The sequence below is a fragment of the Cygnus atratus genome, chromosome 20, assembly GCF_013377495.2.
Source record: "Cygnus atratus isolate AKBS03 ecotype Queensland, Australia chromosome 20, CAtr_DNAZoo_HiC_assembly, whole genome shotgun sequence".
In the NCBI taxonomy this organism is placed as follows: Eukaryota; Metazoa; Chordata; class Aves; order Anseriformes; family Anatidae; genus Cygnus; species Cygnus atratus.
The window spans coordinates 11819067-11833325 of NC_066381.1; the positions used below are offsets into that span (position 1 = coordinate 11819067).

A 14259-nucleotide genomic window follows, 5' to 3' on the forward strand; every position below is an offset into this window, starting at 1 on the left:
TAAAATAAATGTTTAGATAAAAATATATTTGCCATTCAACATTTTTAGTGGTTTACTGCAGAAGCAATAAGCTACTCAATATGGAATTCATTTTCATGTGTTATGGTGTTTGTTTACACTTATCTTCTTGGTATTGTAAGACAAAAAAAAATGTAGGCAATTTAGTTTAAAATTTTATTATGCCACATTTCATTGCCCTCTCCAGACTGGAAATGCATACCTACAGGTTTTGATATCTGAGACAATGTTTAAATATATTATATACTTTCATCAGGCATGAGTGACAAAGTCAGTCATTTAAGGACGAGTAATTGGTTAAATATATATATATATATATATATATCTTCTATAATAGACTTTGGAAAATATCCTACCCACCCATCCTCAATGGAGTTTGGAATAATATTTCTGTTTAAAAAGAATGATGGTTGCCCTTTGATTTATAGCTACCTTACCTGGGGGTAGGAAAAAAAAAATTTAAGTGAGCTTCTCTTAACATTATGGTGCTGATGTCTCTTAGCAGCTTAGTCTGAACAATTTGCTTCCTTTGATGCATAAAATAGTACAGAAAACAGTATACAATAACCCATTTGTGGGATTCCGTCTAACCAAGGATCCAGTGTTGTCCACAGGCAGATAAACCCTCCTCCTCACATGGAGCACCAGAACCTCTCACCAAAACATCATAGGCACAGAAAGCTTTCAATGCTTGCTGAAAATAAAACATCTGGGCACCTGAAAAACACTGCCACCACTTGCCAGAGTTGAGACTGTCACGCTCAGAGGATGGCATGCTTGTGCAGAACACCATTTATCTGATTACTGCTCATGTCATGAGTAGTAAAAACATTCTTTCACTGAGCCTCGAGCATTTCTGAGAAAAGGAAGACAAAGGTGGAAAACAAACAAACCAAAAAAAAAAAAAAAACACAAAACTTTTACAGCTTTTGAAGTGACCATTGCAGTGATTTTTGAAGTGTCCACCTTGCTGGACAGGGTAAGCACAGCACCGCCACAGAATCACAGAATCACAGAATTGTCTAGGTTGGAAGAGACCTCCAAGATCATCTAGTCCAACCTCTGTCCTAACACTAACAAGACCTCCACTAAACCATATCACTAAGGACTACATCTAAACGTCTTTTAAAGACCTCCAGGAATGGCGACTCAACCACTTCCCTGGGCAGTCCATTCCAATGCCTAACAACCCTTTCAGTAAAGAAGTTCTTCCTAATATCCAACCTAAACCTCCCCTGGCGCAACTTTAGCCCATTCCCCCTCATCCTGTCACCAGGCACGTGGGAGAATAGACCAAGCCCCACTTCTCTACAGCCTCCTTTAAGGTACCTATAGAGAGCGATGAGGTCTCCCCTGAGCCTCCTCTTCTCCAGGCTAAACAACCCCAGCTCCCTCAGCCACTCCTCGTAAGACTTGTTCTCCAGACCCCACACCAGCCTTGTCGCCCTTTTCTGGACTCTCTCGAGCACCTCCATGTCCTTCTTTGTAGCGAGGGGCCCAAAACTGAACACAGTACTCGAGGTGCGGCCTCACCAGAGCCGAGTACAGGGGGACAATCACCTCCCTAGACCTGCTGGCCACGCTGCTTCTTATACAAGCCAGGATGCTGTTGGCCTTCTTGGCCACCTGAGCACACTGCTGGCTCATATTCAGCTGCCTATCAACCAGTATTCCCAGGTCCCTCTCGGCCAGGCAGCTTTCCAACCACTCATCTCCCAGCCTGTAGCGCTGCTTGGGGTTGTTGCGCCCCAGGTGCAGGACCCGGCACTTGGCCTTGTTGAACTTCATACAGTTAAGAAGCAGGGTAACATTCAATGTAGTTGTAACAGCCATTCTCTCACCCTGGGAGAAAGGATTCAGAAGGTTTTCAGGTGTTTTCAAGAGCCTTCAGAGAAGTATTTGCATTTGGCTCATATTTTCTGGTGGTTTACAAGTGGCCTTCTTTTTGCTGAGACAAATTCCTAGCAGCTGGTACTAAGATCTGCATACAGGGACATTCTCTTCCCCAAAGCATGTCACAGTAAGACTTTAGGAGTGCTCCAGTCCTTCAACACTTGGCTTGCTGGTTTGTTCATACAGATGTTGTTGTCTTTAACCTAGCTAGGAGCCTGACGTTATTTATTACTGAATTATAAGAGTGCCAAAAGCTTTGTCGCCTCAGAACAGAAGAGTAACCCACGCAGCGCCGTTGTGCAGCCTGGGACCTGGACACAGGCGAGTGGGAGCACTTGGTCCTCCTCTCTCTGCAGCCAAAGTCTCCAGTCTCAAATCGGTTTAGCACGTGCCAGTACCATCAACAGCCACAAGATGACACTGCAGCACAAGCTTCCCGAAATAAGCCCAGCTGTTGCTTTTTAAAGGCCAGGAAATAAGGAAATACAGCTTTTTGAATAGGCTATGCCTTCCCTCCACACTCCCCCTCAAATATGTAGATGATAGATAGATAGACAGATAGATAGATAGATAGATTAGATAGATAAAATTGTTGCAAGGGTAAAGCTGTCCTTGAGCTCAAACGTCAGTTTTATGACACTTTCAGACATAACGACTTTAGTTCCTGTCTCACAGTACAAAATGTGACCCCCTGTGCTGTCAGGCTAATCCACGACAGGACACGACAGGGCACAACAACAGTCTGCAGCTGTCTTGTGATGACAACCACACATGAGCAGCAACCCCTTCCTGTCAGCCGCCCTCTCTGGTTGATTGAACTTTTTGTAGGTGTGCAGCAAAGCTTTTGAAGATCCTTTTCAAAAGAGATGAAAATGTTTTCCTTTCTCTGTATAAAGATTTACATTATGAAGCATGAGCTGGCTGCCCAGTTCCTCTCCAAATTTGTTTTATTCATGGACTCTCTTCAGACTATATTATGTTTACCAGCCGTCCTCAAACAGACTTCAAAGACCAATAAAGAAGGAATTCCTTGGAGGCCTGGTAAGTCCAGCACTGCTGGAATCTGTAGAGACACCACAGCAAAAAACTGAGAGAGAGCTTATGCTTGTATTGAGATGGGTCTATTGCTGTGATACATATCCAAAAATATTAAGAATAGTAAACTATATGAAGGTGTAACCAGTGCAAAACAAAAGAAGCTAAATTTGTGTATGGAATGGTATGGTTCTAAGACATATTTTCATAGCCCTTCCTATGTCCTCAAATACAGAAAATTCTTTTGTAACATCATGTTTATCTTTAGATCCGGTTACCAGAAGTTCAGAACAATTTTAAAAGCTTAAAGTAAGCATCGCTGAGAGCACTGTATTAGACTGTGTCTGAAAATCCCATTGTAAATGTGGTTGGAGTACTCCCACAAGCTTTTAAACCCAATTCACTAGACACTGATCAGCAAAATATATGGCAGAGGGAGTGAAGTTATGGACTCCTGGCCTTTGAGTAGTAGAGTCAGATTCAGACTAATGCGGTCTAAATGTATGTAGAAGTTATTGATTGTTACGAACAGTCCCCATGCTGCAAAGGTTAAGTCAGAAGTCACTAACACTTGCCAGGCCACATGATCAGCTGCTGTCCCATCCACAATACTGGCACCAGCCCAGTAGTTATTTGACTGGAAGTGTCTGCTTTTGGAATGTCTGCTGTTGCATTTCAACTCAGTCCTGACCGTGTAGTGGTCCTCCCACTCAGTCCTCCCATATGCCTGGGACATGCAAAACTGAGTTTGAGCCTTTGTTGAATTGCTGAGAGAGTTTACAAACTCAGCCTGACTTCGCATCCTATGTCAGTTGTGCATAAATGATGCAGATATCAAGAAGTTTGGATCTGAGAGTGAGATGTTACTAAAATCATAGGTAAGCTTATGTACATTAGTTTCAGCCATCAGCATTTAAGATTAAACACTGGTAAATATGATGAGAAGAAAATGGAACCTTGTCATAAAAGGTGTTCTGCTAATGTGTTTATTGATGGAAGACAAAAGCAATGAAGGCTGTTTCACAAATGTTCACAGAGATTAGCATAAAACATCCACTCACTCTTCATGTTTAACCTTTCCATCATTGGCCTCTTACCAGTTTCCATTTGGACCATTTCATGTCAGAATGTGTACAATGACAGTTATCTATGGATGTATCTGACATCTCCCAGGGCTAGGCTGTTTGGGCCCTAAGTCCAGTGAGTGGTTCACTGAAGTAAAGGAGAGCAGAATTTAATGTTATTTATTTTCACTGGGCCATACCCTGGAAAACACTAAAGTCTCAGTCCTCAGTGAGGGCAAGAGGAATTGATGGTACTCAACATGACAAGTAATTCTGAATGTCTTATTTCCTCCCCTTTCCCAGAACAAACATTTTTAAATAAGGCACTCTCCCTGTTGATGCAGGGTGGAAAAAGTATATTCTTAAGGCAAGCTTACACAGAAATATTTGAAAAGACAACAACCATTTAACCCCATTCACTTTTTGAGTTTTCTGGTGAAACCTGTGACATGCCTTTCTTAAAAAGGAATAAAAATCTGAGTCACTCTTTTTTTCTTGATCTGGTGTAGCAAGACACTTTTATTCTTCGCTGATAAACCTATTGAACCTGCAATACCTTTTGCTAAAGCTGAGCTGTAGTTTCAGTCTGAAGATGCTTCTCTATTTCCAAATTTAATCATGAGCACTCTAGAAAGTCTTCTGTAAAACAAACAAAGTCCAGTTATAAGTCTTGTTAAAGTTACAGTTTTACAGCCTTCCTGTCTCTAAGTCATCACTCAGCAGCACAATATAAAGAAATGCAGTGCAAGTCAAATAATCCATGTAATTATCATGTTTTTTTTTTTCAAGACTTATGTCCTATAGTTCAAAACTAGACAAACTCCCTATCTCTCACTTTGATGCTTTCTTTAATTTCACAGGAGAGGAAAGTTTTAGATGGAGAAATAATACCTAATTTACTGAACAAAGCAGAAAGGGACAGACTGAGAACAACTGCTTTTAGTTTCATTTAGTTAACTGGACTGAAAGGAAATCATACTGCTTAGGAACTGAAAAGCAGAGAGTGATGTTAGTAAAGAGATAAGTAATAAGATTCACAGTCTACCTGGGACAGGAGAAGGAAGGAGATGCACTACCTATGGATCAGTGCAAGCTCAGCTTGAGGTATTGTCTGGGATAACTATATCAATGCTTCTACTGAATATGCAATTTTTACTATGGAGAAAAGATTAATTTTACTTCTTGTCTCTGAAACAATTCTTTAAGGCTCCATTCAGTGTTCGAGTAGACACACCTGGTACAGAACATCTGTTCTGTGAAATATTTGTGCAGATCTCCGCTTGTAGTAGAGTAGCCCTGTTCAGAGTAGCATAATTTGAGAGGTACAACATGTATATGCACGTGTGAGGCAAAAGACTGAAAATATAAGGGCTCTGAAGCAGTGCTTGCTCAAACAGTTTACTGAAAAAGGCACTTTTGGATTAAGTGCAAGCAGGCATGAATTTTGTGAATACCTTGCTGGAAACTAGCTTGCCCAGAGAAGTAGTGGAGTCTCCTTCCTCAGAGGTCTTCAGAAGCTGTCTGGACATGGTCCTGGACAACTTATTCTAAGTATCTCTGCTTTAGCAGGAGCATTGGACCAAACGACCTCCAGAGGTCCCTTCCAACCTTAACCATTTTGTGATTTTGTGAAATGTACACTTTTAGAAGCCAAAATCAACTTTTTTATTTCACAACTGTTTAAAATGCATTCTTCACAGGATTTCTGCTGGCGGAGGGGGGGCTGGGGGTGGGGAGAGGTAGGAGAGAATGCTGGGGAAACCCAAAATTATTCTTTTTTTTCTTTCTCTTGACCTGAACTAGCTTCCTCTTAATTCCAGTACTAAAATGAAAAACTAGCCTTTTGCATTACATTGTTACTAAAACTCCCTGTTGATTCACTCCTCATGGGAATCCAGTGTGTGTTGGAATCCAAAAAGCTTTGTGATATTCTGAGTATTAGCTCTTCCAGATGCACTTCCTCTGCAAAATTGTTCCTATTAACCCAATACAGAATAATCCTGAATGATGGATCCTGTTCTAGGTTTCTGAAATTCTGCAATACCTTTTGTTCCACTGTTTGTTTTTTGGTTCATCTTAGCATTTCTCAAAGACATCAAACGTAGACATTTGATCTAAAATATAAATAATAGTTATATTGGAGGAGAACATTATATTCAACCCACAATCATATTCAGTAGTGAGGCAACTAGGCCCCTTTGTTGGGATGGAAAATTATCTAAAGCTCCATCTCTGATACAGCTTAGACATAGTGTTTGATTAGCAGGAATACCAGCCTTCAGAACAAAAGAGTGGCACTGCAGACTTTCCAGGATATGAGCTTAAAATTAATGGCTTGAGTTGTGGTTAGTATTTCCCTAAAAATCAGGTGGACTATAGGCAATGGATCTTGTTTGTATAGATGTGAGCAAATGGACCCTGGGCAGTGAGGGGATAAGTAGCAAATACTTATTAATATGTAGGTGTGGCTCTTTGTTCAAGCATGTAGGAGGCTGAGTCCAATACATCACCTCTCACCTCATGTTTCTGAAGAGTTGGAAGTGGCAGAAGAATGTTGCAGTGGGCACAGGTCAGCAGCAAGTTGTAAGACCAGGTGTCTTTAAGAGCTTGAGGTGATGTAGAAAGTCTGCCTCTTGTGGGAGAAGGAAAGCCAACCATCTTTTTGTTCTTTGAAGGTTTGGGAGAGGTTTTGGAGGTCAATGGATGGTACCTTCCTTTCCCTTTGGGACTGAGATCTTTCCATGCCATTGCCTTTTCAGAGCTGGAAGAGTGAGCCAGGGAGGTAGAAGACTGTGGTGGATCACTGCTGGGTTTTGAAGTTGACTGGCCAGCAAGAACTTCTGTCAGCTTATGAGTTGTACTGGTTTTATTCTGCTAAAAAGAAAACAATAATGAAGTAAAAATTTGCATTACACCCAACTGCATGGTATCCTGTGGTTTCCAACAGAGATGAGTCTTTGGGAAGGGCAGTGGAGACCATGTCATAGTGATGCTGCAGCTGAATATGTTGTATCATTAAACTATAATTTGAAGAGCCAAGATTCACTGCCTTTTCTTATCTAATATACAGCTTTTTGGAAAAATAACCTGACTGAAATTAAACACAGATCATTCTCTTGTTCAGTTTCAAATATGCTTACCAGATGCTGGGAGTACTGGTCATCTGGGAATGACTTATTGCACCTCACACACAGATTGTCAGCGGTACCTTCAGAAGAAATAAAATGCAGACAGAAGTAATCTACATAGGCTGCCCAGATCCACTTATGGTCACTGGTGATAGAGAAACAGATAATGCTGATTCCATTAGCCAAGAAGAAATTAGAGCTGTGACTATATTTTGCTTTTGGCATCGCTCAAAACTAAACCACCATCCCTTCTCACATACTTCAGAGTATTTGAAATTCCACTACAGCGCCGTGTTTTGTGGCTCAGGATGGTTCACTCCTGCCTTGGCCTAGCTTATTCTAGGCCAGGACTGTGTATATCCCTGTAGCCAGGGGGTTTTGCTCTCTACGGTTCATTTTACCAACCACTAAGTGGTTTCTGTTCTTTTCTGGAACCTTTGACAGGATTCATGATTTTGTTTTGTTTTGTTTTGACGTACTCTGTTCAATACCTTAGGCCTAATAAAGCTGTTCTCAACTTCAAGAAATAAGTGGCTTTAGATATGAAGTATTCAGAAATTTTAAATCATTTTTGCTCTGTGTGACAAGTAGAAAGAGGAAGATCCAGTTATTTTCTGACAGAAGGAATTTCACTTCCAGCCTGTAAGGGCAGCATAACAGAACGTGGCCGATAAGCCAGCAGTGAGTGGAATCATTCTGGCTTTACAATAACCAGCATAATAGAAAGCAACATTTGTCCCTTTCACTGTGGTTAGTTAAACAACAATTTCCTTCAGCCTGCATTACTGAGAACTGTAGAGAAGGCAGGAGGATTTTCATCAACATTTAACAGAGTTGACCCAGTACATAACAATGAGGAATTTTGCTTACCAGTGGAGTAAATAAATTTTGCATTAGTAGATGCTTCACTGATTTGAAAGTTCACGTCCTTATGACAGGACAGACCACTGTCCTGACAAATATCTTTGTGTTTGTTCTGGTCTTTGTACATGACATATTTGTTACACTCCCAACACCATTCGGTTCGAATGTGTTTAGGTGTTTACTGAAGTTTGTTGAAGGGCATTTCCAGCTCACAGATTTTGCATTTCATTACTCGTTTGTGGCATTGCTTGGCCTGAACATAAACAGAGGAAATTATTCCAAACTTTCTATCAATACCAAAAGGGGGCATTGGGTGACATCAGTGACAAACTGTTTAAGAATATCCTCCCTAAGAAGTATCTACACAGGCAAATGAAGGTATAGCTGTGTTAAGAGTTCACCTGTCTAGGCTAGCTATAATTTAGGAGGATTTAGGCAATAGAAAGAAAAATGTGAATCATGTGCTATGTCAGTATAGGTTGTCAGCAGAGCACAAGCCTACCCTGAAAACTCTAATACTTCAGCTAACACCACTAACGGAAGCCTTTTGTGTCTTCATTGATTTGTTTCCATGAAATGGTTAAACTAAAGCTAGCATAGACATGCTGTTCTCACTTCCCAGCTTCTGCCAATTCTTTTGTGAATCTCTTCCTTAGCTGTTTCCTTGGCCTTACCCTTATGCAGTTTTAATGCAAAGTTTCTGTGTGACTAAAGATTCTCACTTTGTACAGCCTCCCTTTTGGACAAGCAGGTAATATGAGTGTGTGAGTAGGGCAGAAATATCTTTAAGCAGCCCTTGAAGAACAGCAGCCTGAATAGCCAAGAATGAAAAAGTAACAGATTATCACAGAATCGACATAGAATCATAGAATGGCTTGGGTTGGATCGGATCTTAAAGATCATCTAACTCCAACCCCCCCTGCCATAGGCAGGGATGCCACCCACTCGATCAGGTTGGACAAGGCCCCATCCAGCCTGGCCTTGAACACCTCCAGGGATGGGGCATCCACAACTTCTCTGGACACCCTGTTCCAGTGCCTCATACACTGAAGAATTTCCTCCTAATGTCTAAACTAAATCTATCCTCTTTTAGTGTAAGACCATTCCCCCTTGTCTTATCATTTTCTACCCAGTAAAGAGTCCTTCTCCATCTTTTTTATAAGACCCCTTTAAGTATTGAAAGGCTGCAGTGAGGTCTCCCTGGAGCCTTCTCTTCTCCAGGCTGAACATCCCCATCTCTCTCAGCCTTTCACAGGAAAAGTGCTCCAGCCCTCTGATCATCTTTGTAGCCCTCCTCTGGACTTGCTCTAACAGGTCCACATCTTTCTTGTGCTGAGGACCCCAAACCTAGATGCAGGTTGAGCATCTACTACTGGAGCAGGTACTCCAGGTTGAGCCTCACAAGGGCAGAGTAGAGGGGGACAATCACCTCCCTCCACCTTCTGGTCATTCCTCTTGATGGAGCCCAGGATACAGTTGGCCTTCTAGGCTGCAAGCGCATATTGCTGGCTCATTATCTCCTGGAGCAGACAACTGTACTGGGTCTGGCTGGGATGGAGTTAACTTTTCCTGAAGCAGTCCATATAGTGCTGTGCTCTGCAATTCTAGATGGAACAGCATTGGTATCACACCAATGCTTTGTCTATTGCTGAGCAGTGTTGGCACAGCATCGAGACTTCCTCCAACCCCCTCCAAGAGCCAGCAGGCTGGGGGTGGGCAAGACATGGGGACAGGACATCACCAGGGCAGCTGACCTAACCCAACCAAAGGGATGTTCCATACCATATGATGTTACACTCAGCAATAAAAGGTGGGAAAGGGGAAGGAGAGGGGAGGCTCTCATTATGAATAGTCTGTCCTCCCAAAAAACTGCTACATGTATTGAGGCCCAGCTTCCCAGGACGTGGCGAAACATCACTTGTTGATGGGAAGTAGGGAAATTTTGTTTTCTCTCTCTCTGCTTCCACAAAGCCTTTGCTTGTTCGTTTGTCTTTTCTCTCTTCCTTTTCTCTTTAATTCAATTATCCTTATCTCAACACGTGAGTGTTTCTTTTTTTCTTTCCAACATACTTTCTTCTCCCCCTCTTCTTCTGAGGGCAAGTGAGAGAGCAGTTGTGTTGGAGTTCAGCCACGCAGCAAGGTAAAACCACAACGACGACTACCATGGGATATACTTTTTTACAAGCAGAAAAAGGTAGGTCAAAACACTGCCACTGCTGAGAGGTTTAAGTTTTATCATAGTCCATTACTAAGTCAGGGATTTATACATTTTTGCTGTTGAATCCATCAGTGTGATTCTTGGTGTCTGGTCAAAGGTGTCAGCCTTGAGGGTGACAAGTATTGCGCTCCATACTTACCATGTGATGCTCCAACTGATATTGCTGCATGCCTTGGCAGCAAAGATTACATCTGACCTGCAAGTGAAACAACAGTTCATTGGGAGCATAAGACTATAGTTAGTGCTTTCACATGTCAATGCAACTTCAAGCTGCTGAGATGATCTCCATGTCATTTTGATCCCCATCATCAAGAGGCTGTTGGTGAATTATTGTTTCTCTTCAGGCCTGAGCTGTGTTGATGAGATTTCGAGGAACACATACCTGGTGATTCTGCAGGAAGCTGTCATTCTATGTGGGTATCCAGTTCTCAAAGGTCCCCATGTGAAATGCAAAGTGTGACATGAAATGCAAAGTCTGTGTGTGTTTGTATGCATGGGTGTGTTCAAAATTTTGACTGAGGTTTAATTTAAAAGTATAGTGCTGGTATTCAGCTAGTCTAAATTATAACAGTCCCTATGAAAACATATGAATTATACCAGTTTTCTGGAAATTTGCCATGAAAGCTACTCATGTGTTCTCCCATGCAACTGAGATCAATGAAAGTGCTAAAACAATAAATCTAGTAAGACAGAATAAAAAGTCATACCTGGGTATTCACTGGTCAGCATGGTACCTCTAGCTACAGGGTTCTTAACACTATATAAAAATGTCATATCACGTCCTCATTATATGAAAAACTGATATATTCACCCTGCCAGTTCAGTTTTGTTTATAAAAAAAAATGTTGATTATTGATGTAGCTTAGTACCAGCAAGGTTTATATCAGATCAGTTATTGTCTGTCTTCCTCTATTCAAATCATTTAGCTTTATGCTAGAGCAGGCACCGTTCATCCTTCTACGGTTGAAATAATGTTGGTGTAATAGCCTACAGGAGGCATAAACTTTGTATTGCATACTCTGGCTAATTCATGAGCAATAGGAGCATGTATCCATACCTGATCTGTAATTTGCATTGCTGGCAGAGCTGGGATACCATAGTGCAAACTGTATTCCATTAAGCTGTATGTGCAATGAGATCAAAAGGTGCTGTAACCAAAACTGAAGGGTCATTTCAGACCCTTACAGATTTTCTGTTCAACTACAGAAGTTCAAATCTAGTTAATATAGAGCACCGTACCATAAACATGAGTCTAGGCTGGCAGAGCTTTATGCTGCTTTCCCTGAAGAAAATATAGCATTCCTTACCTGCTTGTGTGCTTCTGTTTGATGACTTTTCATATCATTTCGAGCAACTGGTTTATCACATTCTGGACAGAGAGTGAAAAACCGCAAGCAGTGGGCCTCATGGAGGGAGAAATTGGCAGCAGACACACCTCGTTTACTACCAAGAACAAAAATGGGGAAGAGAGAGGAGTAAATGAACCAGTGTGGTGGGTTGACCCTGGCCAGCAGCCAGGCACCCACACAGCTGCATGCTCGCCTCCCAATACACACTGCAGTGGTCCCCAGATCCTGTGGCAGGAGGTACTGGTGCCTGACAGAAGATAGTGATGGTCATGGGGACATAACAGCTAAAGGCAAGCCCACACTACCATTCTAGCCTACAAGAGCAGGAAGTCTGCTGGAAAGGATGTGCATACTTCCAGTTCTGCTGTTTATAGAAGGCATGTGAGGCAGAGTAGCTGATACCATTTGGGATTTCTGCACAGGCCCTCGTTCCAAACTCTGACATCAAGCCTGGGCCACAAAACCAGTCTACCCAGCACATATGCTGTTTTCTTAGCATGGATGGAATGGCTAGGTTAAGAGCACATAAATTAGCACAGTATGGCATCAAAACAGGGGAGTCAAAAAAAAAAAAAGTAAAATAAAATAAAAATCCCCAGGAAGAGGCAAAAGGTCAGCTCTTCTAATTTTCTTAGGGAAGATAAGTTTCCTCAAGGAAATCAGCTTTAGACATCAGCAGGAGCTTCACATGATCAAGATGGATGAACAATGGAATGGATCTTCTGTCAGAATGTTCTTTTAAGAAGTTACAGAGACAGCTATCAGAAGTTTTAGACAAAGTTTATACAAAGCATCCCCTACAACCCTTTAGTATGAAATACACAGGCTCTCTTTATGCAAGGCTAAGTGTTGGTTTTCCTTTATGGCCAAATAAAATTGATGCTGAGCTCATTTGACCTTGTTAGGTATGACTTTTTAAGTCACAGTGCTTTACAGTCTTCATTCACATAATCTACCCAATGGCCCAACTACTAGAGACACAACAAGCTATGCTTCATGGCCCTGTTTAGCCTTCTGCCCTACCAGAGATAGCTATTTATCTTTAAAAATATATATATAGTATCACATATCTACAAACATAGCAACAGAAGGGAATATCAGACATGAGGGAAAACTGAGACAATTGCATGGATTGGCGTGTCTGTGCAATGACTTTTCTGCTAGATGGTGTCCTGCAGCATAGGACAGGGCTATGGAAGAAACCTCTCCACAGGAAAGCAGCAAGAAAGCAGCAACCTTGAAATGTGAAAATTAATATAAAATCTTTTCAGAGAAAATGGAGAGCAAGAAAGATCTCTTACCAGTTTTCACAGAACCTGGTCTCTTCTGTCATGATTTTTCGTGTTATTCTGCTGGGTATCCTTTCTTCTACGAGAAGAACGGAAAAAGAAATTAAACTGAAAGCATCTGTTGCAATAGCTCCACCCCAAACAGCTGCTTACCCAAAAGATCTTTCAAGAAGAAACTGTAGCACTGTTAGACAAGCATGAGTTTCTAGTGTGGGTTCCACATACAGTGGTCCTTAGAGGAACTATGAGGTTTCTCTTTCCTTCTTTTCCAAATAAGTTTATCCGCAGTACTGGGTTTATGCAGCAGGCAGGGTCACTGCCTGGAGATGCCTGAAGCAGTCAGGGGCAGGGGTGTTCCCCTGCCCCAGTGCAGTGGGGGGGCTGATCCTGGTCAGCCTCTACCTCACAACACCCAGGCATGTCTGCCCTCTACAGGGCACGGGGCAAGCTGGTGGCTCCCTCAGGAGGGAAGCAGGAGTCTGCCCACACATCCACCATCAGTGCCTCAGGGATGAGAGGGGCAGCGGAACGCTCTCTTCATCACTGCTTCTGAGAGAGGTCCTCAGGCCTCCACCTTCCCTTCCTGCCCAGTGCAGACAGGGCTGCAGGGCAGCATCTCCTCCTTGTGCCTGCCGTGGCAATAGCCACGGGCAGCCCTCAGGCCGCATCGCCCCTTCCTGCCCAGCAGCTGCACTGGCAGCAGAACAGGTGCAGCACCAGCGCCTGTCTGCAGAGAAACCTGCAGGGAGCATGGCAGCCCACCTGTGATCTCACCCTTGGTAATATATTGCTGATAATCATGACATTGCAGTCTACAAGGACACAGTCCGAACAGGTGCCAGCAGAGAGGGAGAGGCAGCACCATGAAACAAACCCTCAAGCTCTGCGGTCAGTGAGGGCAGCCCCTGGCAAACAGGGCTGCCCACAGCAACCTCTTGCCATGGGCCTCAGCCCTTGCCACCACCTGGCTGATGTCATCATGGCCATTGTTCTCATGGCCCACCCAGGCAGAAGGGCTGTGGGGCTGTTGCTGCATGTCTGGTTTGCAGTGAGCAGGGAGGGCAGGGGTGAACTGTGTCCCCCTCCACCTCTGAAGCAGTGGTTACACTAGCATCCAGTCTCATAAACCCACCTTGACCTCCCTGGGGCACTGCTGGCTCACCCAGGCCAGAGCAGTGCTCATGTCACAAATGAGAACTGCCAGCTAGTGGAGGGGAAATATTTGCCCACTGACACCATGGGGTAGAAGCCCGGCATTGGTCCTGCAGCCTCACCTCACTGAGTCCTGCAGCAGTGCTGTTCAGCCCTGCCCCAGCAGCCTCCCAGGCCCTACTGTTCCCCCAGTGAACCTTGGACCCCTTCAGTATTCAAGAATGTGCAAGGTGAAACCTAAAGCCTGCA

The 14259-nt window shown here is 43.0% G+C and overlaps 1 protein-coding gene across 1 annotated transcript; it reads right to left on the bottom strand.

Annotated features, from left to right (window-relative positions):
* Positions 1–6461: 6461 nt before the first annotated feature.
* On the bottom strand, positions 6462–13894 carry XAF1 (XIAP associated factor 1). The gene is given in 7 exon segments (XM_050714824.1): positions 6462–6884; positions 7151–7218; positions 8009–8255; positions 10360–10416; positions 11528–11663; positions 12871–12937; positions 13798–13894. Coding segments are annotated over 7 exon segments (1095 nt in total).
* Positions 13895–14259: the final 365 nt, after the last annotated feature.